Source organism: Lepidochelys kempii, chromosome 9 (assembly GCF_965140285.1).
Source record: "Lepidochelys kempii isolate rLepKem1 chromosome 9, rLepKem1.hap1, whole genome shotgun sequence".
Taxonomy (NCBI): Eukaryota; Metazoa; Chordata; order Testudines; family Cheloniidae; genus Lepidochelys; species Lepidochelys kempii.
Window position 1 is genome coordinate 103,062,478 of NC_136388.1, and position 17,047 is coordinate 103,079,524.

The following is a 17,047-nucleotide window of genomic DNA, read 5'->3' on the forward strand; positions in this document are numbered from 1 at the left end:
TAACTGTTTAATCAATTTTTAAATGTGGCAAGAAACTGGGATTCCACCACTGTTGTCAGGAGACTGTGTTTTCCAGCCTCATATATCTCACTGTCAGGAAGATTTTCCTCAAATTAAATGCTAATTTTTTTTCTTAATCTTGTCCCAGTTACTCCTACTTAAATCCCCTTTATTATAGGTGGAGCTGTTAATGACAACAGTTATTAAAGTTGCCTAACTCTTCCTTTTACTACCCCTGTTTCCAGTTTAAAACTTTGCCAAACATCTACAGTTCATGTTGAAACTTTCCATTCTTGGTCTCTGCCACAAGTTGAATTTTTCTGGAGAGTGTTAATAAAAATGATGTAGCTATTTTGGAGAACAAGATTGGCAGGTGTATTATTCCTCTACTGTTAACCAAGTTTTTCAACCATTTTTTGAAGAGCACTAGCACCTTAGGGGTTTGTAGCAGGATCTTGAAATTTGGCAGGGGAATAGTGTAGATGTAGCGTAGACTGTCGGTCCTTCATCAGTTGAGACTGAGCCAATCACAACACGTCTTCCAATCTTCTCTCGCTCTGGCCATCCTTCGCCATGCTTGTCCATATCTCCTTGTTAGGAAGTCATCCCATCTCTTTTGGAGGCTGACTGCTGGCCGTTTCTGTTCTCGCGGATACCACTTGGATATAGCTGCAGTCCATCTGTTGTCGCTGAGTTGTCCCGTCCACTGCATTTTGCTGAGCCTGCTTTCAACAACGTCTCGCACTCCAGACTGCTGCCTAATTATTTCATTGGGGTTGTGATCACGGAGCGAAATGCCCAAAAATATTCGTTCCATTGCCCTCTGTGTGACAGACAGTTGAAGTTCTTCAGTCTTTGTCAGTGACCATGTTTCGCTGCCATATAACATTGCTGGAAGCACGGTCGAGTTAAAAAGATTCGCATGAGTTGTTTTGCTGATCTTTCCTTGGAGGATGTCCTTGATGTCATTGAATAGCACCATCCAGCTTTTTTTCTGTGTGACAGTTTGCCTTTCTGATTGTGGCGCATGTTGACTTCCTTACCCAAATAAACGTATTTATCAACCTTTTGGATCTGCTCTCCTCCACGAGTTATTTGGGTTCTTGGCAGAATATCTGATCTCATGTATTTTGTTTTCAACCAGTTCATTTTTAATCTGACTTGACTACTTTTCGGCTTCAGTTCTTTAAGCATTCTCTCAAGCTGGGCTGTGTTTTCAGCTATCAGCACTATGTCATCTGCGAACCTGAGATGGTTTAGCCGCTCGCTGTTGATATTAATCCCGCCTTTCAAGTCTGCTTATCGACAAAACAATTCAAGACAGGCTGTGAATAGTTTTGGTGAAACTGTATCTCCTTGTTTCACACCTTTCTCGATGGGGATTCGGAGGGGAGTATCGAAGAGCGATATGTGCGTGCTGCAGCTAGAGTTTGCTTCCTTTAGTAATGTGATATATTTTGCGCTCATGCCCTGTTCTGAAAGTGCTTCAAGAACAGTGTTAGTTTCTATGCTGTTGAACGCCTTCTCGTAGTCCACGAAGGCAATACACAAAGGGAACTTGTATTCCCTTGAACGCTCTAGTAGTTGGTTTAGAGTGAAGATGTGGTCTATCATGCTGTAATTCCTTCGAAAGCCAGCCTGCTCTCTAGGTTGCTGTTCATCCAGGTTTCGCGACAGTCGATTTATTATTTTAGTGAACAACTTATAGATATGCGAAAGCAGGCAGATCTGGTGATAGTTCTTTAGATTTTCTTGATTGCCTTTCTTATGCAGCAAGATGGTATTGTACTCTTTCCAAGTGGATGGTATCTTCTGGATTTCCAGGTAGTGGCTGAACCTTTGGGTGAGAGCTTTCCAAAGTTCCTGACCACCCGCCTTAAGCACTTCTGCTGTCAGACCATCCTTGCCTGGAGCCTTCCCCTCTTTATAGACCCTGAGGTTAAATGTGTTTTTTTTGTTTTTTGGTCCTTGTGAAAATCCATCTAGATTAGTTATAAATCACAGAAAATGATTATTTGCATGTGTACAGTAGAATTTGTTAGAGGCTTATTTCAAATGCTGTATGGTAGAGCCCTGTGCAGGACTATTTTTTTAATACTGCTCCTGTCTTGCATGCAAGTCCTACTCCTGCAATCTTTCTTGCATTTTTATCCTGTTTCCACCTTAGATCTCTCAAGAAAGACAAATTCCACCATAAAAAGAACAGGAGTACTTGTGGCACCTTAGAGACTAACAAATTTATTTGAGCATAAGCTTTCGTGAGCTACAGCTCACTTCATCGGATGCATACAGTGGAAAATACAGTGGGGAGATTTATATACACAGAGAACATGCAACAATGGGTATTACCATACAGACTGTGGCAAGAGTGATCAGGAAAGGTGAGCTATTACCAGCAGGAGAGCCGGGGGAACCTTTTGTAGTGATAATCAAGGTGGGCCATTTCCAGCAGTTGACAAGAACAGTAGGGGGCGTGTCAAGATTCCTTCCCCACTCTGAACTCTAGGGTACAGATGTGGGGACCTGCATGAAAACCCCCCTAAGCTTATTTTTACCAGCTTAGGTTAAAACTTCCCCAAGGTACAAACTATTTTATCTTTTGCCCTTGGACTTTATTGCTGCCACCACCAAGCGTCTAACAAATATATAACAGGGAAAGAGCCCGCTTGGAAACGTCTTTCCCCCCAAAATCCTCCCAAACCCTACACCCCCTTTCCTGGGGAAGGCTTGATAAAAACCCTCACCAATTTGCATAGGTGAACACAGACCCAAACCCTTGGATCTTAAGAACAATGAAAAAGCGATCAGGTTCTTAAAAAGAATTTTAATTGAAGAAAAAGTAAAAGAATCATCTCTGTAAAATCAGGATGGTAAATACCTTACAGGGTAATCAGATTCAAAACATAGAGAATCCCTCTAGGCAAAACCTTAAGTTACAAAAAGACACAAAAACAGGAATATCCATTCCATTCAGCACAACTTATTTTATCAGCCATTTAAACAAGACAGAATCTAACGCATATCTAGGTAGATTACTTTCCTTTTCTGTTCCTGGCAAAAGCATCACATAGATAGAGAGAACCTTTGTTTCCCCTACCCCCTCCAGCTTTGAAAGTATCTTGTCTCCTCACTGGTCATTTTGGTCAGGTGCCAGCGAGGTTATCCTAGCTTCTTAACCCTTTACAGGTGAAAGGGTTTTTCCTCTGGCCAGGAAGGATTTTAAAGGTGTTTGCCCTTCCCTTTATATTTATGACAGGGGGAAATAAAAATATTCCACTGTGCTACTAAAAAAACCAACCAACCCACAGTTGGTTAATATATTTTTTATGTATATAAACAGAATTCAGACACAATTTTTACTACTAAAAGAATAGAACAAATCTTATTTAAACTGTGTAAAAATACTTTGTCTGTTAGACATGAAATCTCTTTTTATCCCTCACTTAAATTTAAGTTTTACAATTTTTAAAGTGTTTTCCAACTAATTACCACAGTCTGTCTGTCTTCCCCCCTGCCCCCAATCCCACCCCCAACAAAGTACGTTTTACCTGCTCCTGCTATTATGGCAACATGTCTGAGTTACTACAGAGAAGTCTTTCCTGGTATCTGGCTGGTGAATCTTGTCCACGTGCTCAGGGTTCAGCTGATCGCCATATTTGGGGTCGGGAAGGAATTTTCCTCCAGGGCAGATTGGAAGAGGCCTTGGGGTTTTTTTTGCGTTCCTCTGTAGCATGGGGCACAGGTCACTTGCTGGAGGATTCTCTGCACCTTGAAGTCTTTAAACCATGATTTGAGGACTTAAATAGCTCAGACATAGGTAAGAGGTTTATTGCAGGAGTGGGTGGGTGAGATTCTGTGGCCTGCATTGTGCAGGAGGTCAGACTAGATGATGATAATGGTCCCTTTTGACCTTAACTATGAATCTATGTCCTGTAGGACCTTTGGGATCCCAGTTCTGCTGTAGGGCTCTGCTGTATGGCTTCATCAAAATACCATATGCGGCCTGGGGAAGGTGCACTGGCCTGGAAGCCAAAACACTATGAACCTCAACTCTTCTGTTGACTAGTCTGTTTAGATTGTAAGCTCTTCAGGGCAGAGATCGTCTACTATTATGTTTGTACAGGACCTAGCTTAATGAAGCCCTGTTCTTGGTTGGGCCCTAGGCACTACCATAATAAACATGATTAATAATAATGGTGGTGGTAATTCTGTGCATTTCACAAGCCATATTACTGAGCAAGGCCTCACATCCTTACCCTGGGAGGCAAGCAAGCACTCATATTTTACTGAAGGAGTAACTGAAATGTCTGTCCGGGCTAGAAATAGAACTCATGTCTCAGATATGGCAGGCTCAGGTCATAACCAGTTAGCCACATTGCCTCTCAGAAAGAACCTGCTAAATGTATGTTTAGGTATGTAGTCTGTTGCTATTTCTCCATATGTAACCCATTGTTCAAGGGTTGTCTGCCACTAGTCTTGTCTGGTTTACAGAAGATAGCAACTTACTGCTGCTGTCAACTAACAATAGAATTGTAGACTGGAATGGACCTCGAGAGGTCATCTAGTTCAGTCCCCTGCACTCAAGACAGGACTAAGTATTGTCTAGACCATCTCTGACAGGCGTTTGTCTACCCTGCTCTTAAAAATCTATAATGATGGAGATTCCACAGCCTCCCCGGGCAATTTATCCCAATGCTTAACCACCCTGACAGTAAGTTTTTCCTAATGTCCAACTTAAATCACCCTTGCTGCAATTTAAGCCCATTGCTTCTTGTCCTATCCTCAGAGGTTAAGAAGAACAGTTTTTCTGTCTCCTTCTTGTAGTAACCTACTATGTACTTGAAAACTGTTATCATGTCCCCTCTGTCTTCTCTTTTCCAGACTAAACAAACCCAGTGTTTTCAATCTTCCCTCATAGGTAGGGCCTTACCAAATTCACAGTACATTATGGTAAATTTCACTGTCATAGGATTTGAAAATTGGTAAATTTCATGTTTTCAGATGTTTAAATCTGAAATTTCACAGTGTTGTAACTCTAGGTGTCCCGACCCAAAAGGGGATTGTGGAGGGGTTGCAAACCTGTCATGGGGGGGGTCACAGGATTGCCACCCACACTTCTGTGCTGCCTTCAGAGCTGGACTCTGAAGGCAGCAATGAGGAGCTTTCTGCAGCCGCAGGAGGTTCCCAGAGGTGGAGGTGGGTCTGAGCTCCTCCTGAGCGTGGCTGTGCAGGGGATGGACAAGTCCTGTCCCTCCCCAGCCCAGCCAGAGCTAGGAGCCCCCTGGCTGGAGCATTCCTAGCAGTAGGGGGAGATCGGATTTCATGGGGAAGGGCTTATTTCACGGTCTGTGATGTGTTTTTAATGGCTGTGAAATTGGTAGGGCCCTACTCATGGGTCATTTGTACACGTCTTTCCTGAAATGCGGTGCCCAGAAGTGGGCACAATACTCCAGCTGAGGCCTAATCCGCATGGAGTAGAGCGGAAGAATTACTGCTCGTGTCTTGCTTACAACACTCCTGCTAATGCAGACCAGAATGATGTTTGTGTTTTGGCAACGGTGTTATCCTATTGACTTATATTTAGCTTGTGATCCACTATGAACCTCAGATCTTTTTCTGCAGTACTCCTTGCTAGGCAGTCATTTCCCATTTTGTATGTGTGCAACTGATTGTTCCTTCCTAAGTCCAGTACTTTGCATTTGCCCTTATCGAATTTCATCCTATTTTACTTCAGACCATTTCTCCAGTTTGTCCAGATCGTTTTGAATGTAAATCCTGTCCTCCAAAGCACTTGCAACCATTCCCAGCTTGGCATTGTCTGCAAACTTTATAAGTGTACTCTCTATACCATTATCTAAATCGGTGGTCTCCAACCCTTTTATGCCCAAGATCACATTTTTGAATCTAAGGGTAACCCAGGATCTACCACGCCCCTTCCCCGAGGCCCCTCCCCCTCCCCAAAGCCCCACCCCGCCCTGCTCACTCTATCTCCTCCCCCCTCTCCGTTGCTCACTCTCCCCCTCCCTCACCCTCACTCACTTTCATCGGGCTGGGGTTCGGGAGTGGGTGCGGGCTCTGGGCTGGGGCCAAGGGGTTCGCAGTGTGGGAGGGGGCTCTGGGCTGAGCCTGGGGCAGGGCTTTGGGATGCAGGATGGGGTGAGGGATGTAAGCTCTAGGAGGAAGTTTGGGTGCAGGAAGGGACTCCGGGCTGGGGCAGAGTGTTGGGGTTTAGGGTGCGGGCTCTGGGAGGGAGGTCAGGGCTGGAGCAGGGGTTGGGGTGCAGAAGGGGGTATGGGGTCCTGGCTCTGGGAGGGGGCTCAGGGTTAGGGAGCAGGAGGGGGTTTGGGGTGCTGGCTCCGGGAGGGGGCTCAGGGTGTGGTTAGGGGTGCATGAGGGGGTATAGGGTTCTGGCTCCAGGACCGGGGCTCAGGGATGGGGGTGCAGCCTCCTGCCGGGCAGCACTTACCTCTGGCGGCTCCCGGTCGGCAGTGGGTGCAACGAGGCTAAGGCAGGTTCCCTGCCTACCCCAGCCTCACACCGCTCTCGTAAGGGGCCATCCTGCCCCTGGGGAGGTGTGGGGGGCATGTGGCTCCATGCACCGCCCCTCTCTGTAGGCTCCACCCGTGCAGCTCTCCTGGCCAATGGGAGCGTGTGGAGGGAGACCCCTGCCCCCTGGGGCTGCACTGGCCGCTTCCGGGAGCAGCTTGGGGTCGGGGTGGGCAGGGAGTCTATGCTGTGCTGCTGGTAATTGCGATCAACTGGGAGATTCTCTAGTATCAACTATTGCGATCGACTGGTTGGTGACCACTGATCTGAATGATTGATCAAGATATTGAACAGAACCGGATCCAGAACTGATCCTTGTGGGACCCCATTCGATATACCCTTCCAGCTTGACTGTGAACCACTGATAACTACTCACTGGAAACAGTTTTCCAACCAGTTATGTACCCACCTTATAGTATGTCCATCTAGGTTGTAATTCCCTAGTTTGTTTATGAGGTCATACAAGACCGTATCCAAAGCTTTACTAAAGTCAAGGTATACTACATATACTGCTTCCCCCCCATCCACAAGGCTTGTTACTCTGTCAAAGAAGGTTAGTTTTGACAGGTTTTAGGTTGGTTTGACAGGATTTGTTCCTGACAAATCCATGCTGGCTGTTATTTATTACCTTATTATCTTTTAGGTGATTGCTTAATTATTTGCTTCATTATCTTTCTGGGTACAGAAGTTAAGCTGACTGGTCTGTAATTCCCTGGGTTGTCCTTATTTCCCTTTTTAGAGATAGGCACTACATTTGCCCTTTTCCAGTCTTCTGGAATCTCTCCTGTTTTCCATGATTTTTAGAGGATCATCGCTAATGGCTCGGATATCTCCTCAGTCAGCTCCTTGTGTGTTCTAGGACTGTAATTACTCTGTCAGCTGAAGTGGTAGAGGTCTGTGCTACAGTGCTCAAAGTTCTTGGTTCAAATCCTGATGATGATGATCTGTGGAGGGTAGTTACAGTTGTACATGACAGACATTTTTCACTTAAAAAAAAAATTGAAATTACAATTTTAACCCTATCTTAAAGACTTCAGAGTCATAGAATTTAAGGCCAGAAAAGACCACAAGATCATCTAGTCTGAGCTGTATATATCAAGCCCTCTGTATCACAAGCACAGGAGAGAGAGAATGCTCGGTGCTACCTCAGAGCACCGTCCCACAGCGTCCAATGTCTCACCTCCAGCTGTGGCCATCTCTGATGCTTCAGCGGAAGGGGACAACCCTCCCCCCCGCTGCGTTGGAGGGGGATTCTTCCTGACCCCTGCAGGTAACTGGCGGAGGCCGCAAAGCATGAGATTTTAGGAACATTTGACATGAACCAGAAGGGACGCTCCAGGCAACTTATCCTTCCTGTCATATGATAGGTCCCCCCCATTGTCCTGACCATACTATGAGCTCTTTGAGGCATTTGTTCCAGTTTAAATTAATCTTTTCATGAACATGAGTGGCCAGAATTGTACACAGTATTCCAAATGAGGTCTTACCAATGCCTTGTGCAATGGCATTAATACTTTATCTACCCTGGAAATGTCTAGCCTAACATGTCCTAGGATTGCATTTGCCTTTTGTGCAGCTGCATTGTATTAGTGATTCATAGTCCTCCTATGATCGACCAAAACACCCAGGCTTCTCTCCTTTTCTGTTGCTTCCAGCTGATGAGTCCCACAGTGTAAATTCTTCTTATTAGACCCTAAGTGCATGATTGTGCACTTAGTACTATTCATCCAGTTGTTCCTGTACATATTTCGATCCTCCTGTGTATTGACAGTATCTTCCCACTCTGTATCGTCAGCAAATTTAATTAGCCTACATTTTGTGACATTATTAATGCAAATATTAAATAAGATTCGTCCTGAGACTGATTCTTGAGGAATTCCATTAGGAACCTCCCTCTAGTTCCACAGTGTACCTCTTAACACAACCTGTTGTGTCCTCCCGTTTAGCCAGTTTCTTATCCACCTTACAATTCTTGTACTAATCCCCATTTTCTCTAGTTAAATATTTTCCCATGTGATATTATGTCAAATGCTTTACCAAAGTCCAAGTGTATTAGATCTGCTATATTTCCCCTATGTAAAAAAAAATCAGTTATTTTCTTAAAGAAGAATATTAGTCTGATAGGATCTACCTTTGGTAAATCCATGTTGCACTGAATCCTCTTTTCCATTTACCTCAGTGAATTTAATTATTCTTTGCTTCCAAATTTGTTCTAACGCCTTGCATGCTACTGAGGTCAGACTAACAGGTCTGTTACTGCCTGGATCACCTGTTTCTCCCCCTCTCTTAAATATAGGTCTGACGTTAGCTATTAGGGTGATGTCATGATGGGGTCTACTACAGACCACCTAACCAGGGAGAATAGGTGGATGAGATCTTTTTTAAACAGGTAACAAAAGCATCCAAAGCACAGGACTTGCTGGTGATGGGGGACTTCAGCTACCCAGACATCTGTTGGGAAAACAACACAGCAGGGCACAGATTATCAAATACGTTCTCCGAATGTATTGGAGACCATTTTTATTTCAGAAAGTGGAGACACCTGCAGGGGAGAGGCTGTTCTAGATTTGATTTTGACAAATAGGGATGAACTGGTTGAGAATTTGAAAGTGGAAGGCAGCTTGGGTGAAAGTGATCATGAAATGATAGAGTTCATGATTCTGAGGCATGGTAGGAGGGAGAACAGCACAATAAAGACAATGGATTTCAAGAAGGACAAGAATCAATTGGCTTAAATTGCAGCAGGGGAGGTTTAGGTTGGACTTAGGAAAAGCTTCCTAACTGTCAGGGTGGTTAAGCACTGGAATAAATTGCCTAGGGAGGTTGTGGAATCTCCATCATGGGAGACTTTTAAGAGCAGGTTAGACAAACACCTGTCAGGGGTGGTCTAGATAATTAGTCCTGCCATGAGTGCAGGGGATTGGACTAGATGACCTCTCGAGGTCCCTTCCAGTTCTATGATTCTATTCTTTAATCATTTTGGTACCACCCCCGAATAGATAGATGCATTAAAAATCCTTGCTATTGGACTAGAAATCTCATGTATCCGTTCTTTCAGTATTCTGGGAGAGAAATTATTTCATCTCCCTGATTTCAGTGCAATAAGCTCTTTAAGGCTTTCTTTCATTTTAGATGTGGTGAATTCCCTTTTTATATACTCATTTCGATAGGTCTTCATTCCCATATTCTGTATTATCATTCATAGAATCATAGAATATCAGGGTTGGAAGGGACCTCAGGAGGTCATCTAGTCCAACCCCCTGCTCAAAGCAGGACCGATCCCAATTAAATCATCCCAGCCAGGGCTTTGTCAAGCCTGACCTTAAAAACTTCTAAGGAAGGAGATTTCACCACCTCCCTAGGTAACGCATTCCAGTGTTTCACCACCCTCCTAGTGAAAAAGTTTTTCCTAATATCCAACCTAACCTCCCCCATTGCAACTTGAGACCATTACTCCTTGTTCTGTCATCTGCTACCACTGAGAACAGTCTAGATCCATCCTCTTTGGAACCCCCTTTCAGGTAGTTGAAAGCAGCTATCAAATCCCCCCTCATTCTTCTCTTCTGCAGACTAAACAATCCCAGTTCCCTCAGCCTCTCCTCATAAGTCATGTGCTCCAGTCCCCTAATCATTTTTGTTGCCCTGCGCTGGACTCTTTCCAATTTTTCCGCATCTTTCTTGTAGTGTGGGGCCCAAAACTGGACACAGTACTCCAGATGATGCCTCACCAATGTCGAATAGAGGGGAACGATCACGTCCCTCGATCTGCTGGCAATGCCCCTACTTATACATCCCAAAATGCCATTGGCCTTCTTGGCAACAAGGGCACACTGTTGACTCAGATCCAGCTTCTCGTCCACTGTAACCACTAAGTCCTTTTCTGTAGAACTGCTGCCGAGCCATTCGGTCCCTAGTCTGTAGTGGTGCATTGCACTTGTCCTTGTTGACCCCCATCAGATTTCTTTTGGCCCAATCCTCTAATTTGTCTAGGTCCCTCTGTATCCTATCCTTACCTTCCAGCGTATCTACCTCTCCTCCCAGTTTAGTGTCATCTGCAAACTTGCTGAAGGTGCAATCCACACCATCCTCCAGATCATTTATGAAGATATTGAACAAAACCGGCCAGAGGACTGACCCTTGGGGCACTCCACTTGATACCTGCTGCCAACTAGACGTGGAGCCATTGATCACTACCCGTTGAGCCTGACAGTCTAGCCAGCTTTCTCTCCACCCTATAGTCCATTCATCCAGCCCATACTTCTTTAACTTGCTGGCAAGAATACTGTGGGAGACAGTGTCAAAAGCTTTGCTAAAGTCAAGGAACAACACGTCCTTTCCCTTCATCCGCAGAGCCAGTTATCTCGTCATAGAAGGCAATTAGATTAGTCAGGCATGACTTGCCCTTGGTGAATCCATGCTGACTGTTCCTGATCACTTTCCTCTCCTCGAAGTGCTTCAGAATTGATTCCTTGAGGACCTGCTCCATGATTTTTCCAGGGACTGAGGTGACGCTGACTGGCCTGTAGTTCCCAGGATCCTCCTCCTTCCCTTTTTTAAAGATGGGCACTACATTAGCCTTTTTCATTCTTATTGAAAACTGAGGCAATGTATTCATTTGGTGTTTGGGTCATTCCAACGTTATCTTTAATCCCCTCCCCATCTGCACTGCACAGCAACCCAACCTCATCCTGGCTTATTCTCTATTTATGTAACTAAAAACATCTTATTTTAATTTTCTTGGCAAGATCTAATTCAGCTTGATTTTCAGCAATTCTCACTTTATTTCTGCATGTTCTGACCTTCAAGGTGTAGCTTTCTTTGTTGATCTGTCCCTTTTCCCATTCTCTATAGGCTCTCTGCTTACACCTAATAACCTTTTTGAGGTAAATATTCATCAATTTGGGTCCGGAGTCTTTCCCTGAAAGCTTTTTCCTCCCCTTGCTTGGGATGCAAGTTGCAGTTTTTGTACACTTCATTTAAAGAAATTCCAGACCTCCTCCACATTTAAGTCCTTGAGCTCTTCAGTCCAGTTGACTTCCTTGAGGTCCTTCCCCTAATTTTCCAAATTTTGAAATAAAAAGCCATAGGTGATGACCTGGTTTTAATTAATTTTAAACTGTATCAACTCATGATCCCTTGATACAAGTTTTTTTTAATATGATCGGCTCTTCTATGATTAGCAGATGACAGAACGAGGAGTAATGGTCTCAAGTTGCAGTGGGGGAGGTTTAGATTGGATATTAGGAAAAACTTTTTCACTAAGAGGGTGGTGAAACACTGGAATGCGTTACCTAGGGAGGTGGTAGAATCTCCTTCCTTAGAGGTTTTTAAGGTCAGGCTTGACAAAGCCCTGGCTGGGATGATTTAACTGGGAATTGGTCCTGCTTCGAGCAGGGGGTTGGACTAGATGACCTTCTGGGGTCCCTTCCAACCCTGATATTCTATGATTCTATGATCTCACCAATTACCAAAACCAAGTCTAAATTGCATCACCTCTTGTTGGCTCAGTGACTGATAAATAAAACTCATCTATCATGTCAAGTAGTAACTGGGAGCTACCATTATTGGAAGCATTTATTCTCCAGTCTGTATCTGGGAAGTTAGTCTCCTATTGTGACACAGTTCCTGGTATCTATCCAAGTCCAACCTGGGGGTTCTATAGCAGACCCCCACACTTCCCTAGTAGAACCTCTTTTACAATTCTTCCCCAAAGTGATTTTGACCCAAATCGATTCCATTTTGTCCATGCAATCATAGAATCATAGAGTATCAGGGTTGGAAGGGACCCCAGAAGGTCATCTAGTCCAACCCCCTGCTCGAAGCAGGACCAATTCCCAGTTAAATCATCCCAGCCAGGGCTTTGTCAAGCCTGACCTTAAAAACCTCTAAGGAAGGAGATTCTACCACCTCCCTAGGTAACGCATTCCAGTGTTTCACCACCCTCTTAGTGAAAAAGTTTTTCCTAATATCCAATCTAAACCTCCCCCCCTGCAACTTGAGACCATTACTCCTCATTCTGTCATCTGCTACCATTGAGAACAGTCTAGAGCCATCCTCTTTGGAACCCCCTTTCAGGTAGTTGAAAGCAGCTATCAAATCCCCCCTCATTCTTCTTGATCACTTGTTATTTCTTTACACTTTACCACATCATTGATGTATGATGCTACCATACCACCTTTTCCCTTATCTCTATCTGACATAAGCAGCACCTATGCTACAATACCTGTGTTCCAGTCATGAGAGCTATTCCACCATGTTTCTGTAATCCCTATGATATCCAGTTTGATGTCGTGCCCCAGTGGTTCCTAATCCTTGAGGTGTCCTGAGTAGAGAGAGAGAGGGGGACCCAGATGACATCACCACCCCTACCAGCACCAGCTGAATCCCAGATACTGTCGGGGATGAGAGTTATTACCATCTTAGATCCCAGCTGAGAGATGGTCAGACAAGGGGGATTTTCTTTCTAAGACTGGACTTTAGCGACAGCAACAGCACCTCCAGCCCATCTCAACTAATTTCTTCTCCTTTCCCCAAAAGCGCCCATCTAAGAGACTGCCAAACAAGCGGGATTCTTTCCTTCTAAAAGCTGTCTACAGCTAAAGGGAAAGGGAGCAAAGGATGTTGTTAAAATGAAAGCCTTGCTTAAAATGTTAACTGTCCTTCTTTTCTGTATCATTAATCAAAGGTTAAACAAAATGTAATGGTGTGTTTTCCATGGTGCTAAGCAGGCCTCTGTATATCAGGCCCTGGACCCTATTTAACACTGTTTAATGTTGGACAGTGACTACGTTATTTGTTAACACCTTTAGCCCATTTATTCCATCTAAAAAAAGAAAAGGAGTACTTGTGGCACCTTAGAGACTAACCAATTTATTTGAGCATAAGCTTTCGTGAGCTACAGCTCACTTCATCGGATGCATACTGTGGAAAGTATAGAAGATATTTTATATACACACGACATGAAAAATTACCTCCCCTCACCCCACTCTCCTGCTGATAATAGCTTATCTAAAGTGATCACTCTCCTTACAATGTGTATGATAATCAAGTTGGGCCATTTCCAGCACAAATCCAGGGTTTAACAAGAACGTCTGAGGGGAGGGGGTAGGAAAAAACAAGGGGAAATAGGCTACCTTGCATAATGACTAAGCCACTCCCAGTCTCTATTCAAGCCTAAGTTAATTGTATCCAATTTGCAAATGAATTCCAGTTCAGCAGTTTCTCCCTGGAGTCTGGATTTGAAGTTTTTTTGTTGTAATATCGCAACTTTCATGTCTGTAATCGCGTGACCAGAGAGATTGAAGTGTTCTCCGACTGGTTTATGAATGTTATAATTCTTGACATCTGATTTGTGTCCATTTATTCTTTTACGTAGAGACTGTCCAGTTTGACCAATGTACATGGCAGAGGGGCATTGCTGGCACATGATGGCATATGTCACATTGGTGGACGTGCAGGTGAATGAGCCTCTGATAGTGTGGCTGATGTTATTAGGCCCTGTGATGGTGTCCCCTGAATAGATATGTGGGCACAGTTGGGAACGGGCTTTGTTGCAAGGATAGGTTCCTGGGTTAGTGGTTCTGATGTGTGGTATGTGGTTGCTGGTGAGTATTTGGTTCAGGTTGGGGGGCTGTCTGTGTAGGCAAGGACTGGCCTGTCTCCCAAGATTTGTGAGAGTGTTGGGTCATCCTTCAGGATAGGTTGTAGATCCTTAATAATGCGTTGGAGGGGTTTTAGTTGGGGGCTGAAGGTGACGGCTAGTGGCGTTCTGTTATTTTCCTTGTTAGGCCTGTCCTGTAGTAGGTGACTTCTGGGAACTCTTCTGGCTCTATCAATCTGTTTCTTCACTTCCGCAGGTGGGTATTGTAGTTGTAAGAATGCTTGATAGAGATCTTGTAGGTGTCTGTCTCTGTCTGAGGGGTTGGAGCAAATGCGGTTGTATCGCAGAGCTTGGCTGTAGACGATGGATCTTGTGGTGTGGTCGGGGTGAAAGCTGGAGGCATGTAGGTAGGAATGGCGGTCAGTAGGTTTCCGGTATAGGGTGGTGTTTATGTGACCATTGTTTATTAGCACTGTAGTGTCCAGGAAGTGGATCTCTTGTGTGGACTGGACCAGGCTGAGGTTGATGGTGGGATGGAAATTGTTGAAATCATGGTGGAATTCCTCAAGGGCTTCTTTTCCATGGGTCCAGATGATGAAGATGTCATCAATATAGCGCAAGTAGAGTAGGGACGTTAGGGGATGAGAGCTGAGGAAGCATTATTCTAAGTCAGCCATAAAAATGTTGGCATACTGTGGGGCCATGCGGGTACCCATAGCAGTGCCGCTGATTTGAAGGTATACATTGTCCCCAAATGTAAAATAGTTATGGGTAAGGACAAAATCACAAAGTTCAGCCACCAGGTTAGCCGTGACATTATCGGGGATAGTGTTCTTGACGGCTTGTAGTCCATCTTTGTGTGGAATGTTGGTGTAGAGGGCTTCTACATCCATAGTGGCCAGGATGGTGTTATCAGGAAGATCACTGATGGATTGTAGTTTCCTCAGGAAGTCAGTGGTGTCTCGAAGGTAGCTGGGAGTGCTGGTAGCGTAGGGCCTGAGGAAGGAGTCTACATAGCCAGACAATCCTGCTGTCAGGGTGCCAATGCCTGAGATGATGGGGCGGCCAGGATTTCCAGGTTTATGGATCTTGGGTAGTAGATAGAATATCCCAGGTCGGGGTTCCAGGGGTGTGTCTGTGCAGATTTGATCTTGTGCTTTTTCAGGGAGTTTCTTGAGCAAATGCTGTAGTTTCTTTTGGTAACTCTGTGGGATCAGAGGGTAATGGCTTGTAGAAAGTGGTGTTGGAGAGCGGCCGAGCAGCCTCTTGTTCATATTCCGACCTATTCATGATGACAACAGCACCTCCTTTGTCAGCCGTTTTGATTATGATGTCAGAGTTGTTTCTGAGGCTGTGGATGGCATTGTGTTCCGCACGGCTGAGGTTGTGGGGCAAGTGATGCTGCTTTTCCACAATTTCAGCCCGTGCACGTCGGCGGAAGCACTCTATGTAGAAGTCCAGTCTGCTGTCTCGACCTTCAGGAGGAGTCCACCTAGAATCCTTCTTTTTGTAGTGTTGGTAGGGAGGTCTCTGTGGATTAGTATGTTGTTGAGAGGTATGTTGGAAATATTCCTTGAGTCGGAGATGTCGAAAATTGGATTCTAGGTCCCCACAGAACTGTATCATGTTCGTGGGGGTGGAGGGGCAGAAGGAGAGGCCCCGAGATAGGACAGTTGCTTCTGCTGGGCTAAGAGTATAGTTGGTAGGTTAACAATATTGCTGGGTGGGTTGAGGGAACCATTGCTGTAGCCCCTTGTGGCATGTAGTAGTTTAGAAAGTTTAGTGTCCTTTTTCTTTCATAGAGAAGCAAAGTGTGTGTTGTAAATGGCTTGTCTAGTTTTAGTAGAGTCCAGCCACGAGGAAGTTTGTGTGGAAGGTTGTTTTTTTATGAGAGTATCCATTTTTGAGAGCTCATTCTTAATCTTTTCCTGTTTGCTGTAGAGGATGTTGATCAGGTGATTCCGCAGTTTCTTTGAGAGCGTGTGGCACAAGCTGTCAGCATAGTCTGTGTGGTATGTAGATTGTAATGGATTTTTTACCGTCAGTCCTTTTGGTACGATGTCCATCTGTTTGCATTTGGAAAGGAAGATGATGTCTGTAAACATTCCATCTAAATTAATTCATCTGACCACACACTGAATAATAAGATAAAATATAATTGAACAGCTGCTCCATTCCCTGGGATCATTCATCCTATGCACTGAATGAGGCAGGATTCTTGTCTATGTGATTGTACACCTTGTATCGTAATGCATATGCACCAGAGAGCAGAGTTAAGGTTGAATGTACAACATTAATTCTATCACTCCTGAACTTTTGAGTGTTCAGCTTTGAAACTTTTAACCTTCTTTTAATATTATTTGTGTGTAATATTATACATCGGCATTCTCCTCGATTTTACACACACCAGAAATTTCTAGACTATTGTGTTTCTGCCTCCATAATAGCTGTCATTTAGAAAGGATTTACATGTTTAACTCTTTTATTTTCTTCCTTATTAAAAGTTCCCTCCATCCTGCTAACAATTTTACTGGCTTTTCTTTGCATGCTCTCTAACTTTTCAATATGTCTCTGGTAATGGAATGTGCTGAATTAAAGGACATTTTGTCCAGATTCTGTTGTGCCCCAGCTGGATAAATGGGGACTGTTCCCTTTCTGCTCAGGGTTTACCTTTCAGGTGAATTTCAGAATAAAATATCCTTGAGGATTAAATAAAGGTTCTAACAAACAGAGGAAAAGTGTCTCTGATTTGTTTCAAGTCTGAGAATGAGACCACCAACTGCACTAGGGATTGGGGGGCACTATTGAAGTTAGGTGGTTACACTTCTCCAGTTATTTCTTGTCCCTGGCCTGGCCTTGGTGGAAAAGTCTCTTGGGCTTGGAGTGCTTCCTCATCCTTGC

The 17,047-nt window shown here is 44.3% G+C and overlaps 1 protein-coding gene across 11 annotated transcripts in view; it reads left to right on the top strand.

Moving 5' to 3' along the window:
• The window catches only part of TAF1 (TATA-box binding protein associated factor 1), a 140,014-nt gene that overhangs the window by 8,747 nt on the left and 114,220 nt on the right, over positions 1-17,047 (top strand). The window contains exon 1 of one of the 11 annotated variants that reach the window (XM_073358676.1): positions 13,959-14,003. The exons of the other annotated variants lie outside the window; for them this stretch is intronic. Within the exon in view, the coding sequence (XP_073214777.1) occupies positions 13,971-14,003 (33 nt within the window). The 5' untranslated portion in view covers positions 13,959-13,970. Of the gene's footprint in view, positions 1-13,958; positions 14,004-17,047 lie in introns of those variants that run through there. 11 annotated transcript variants of the gene reach the window in all.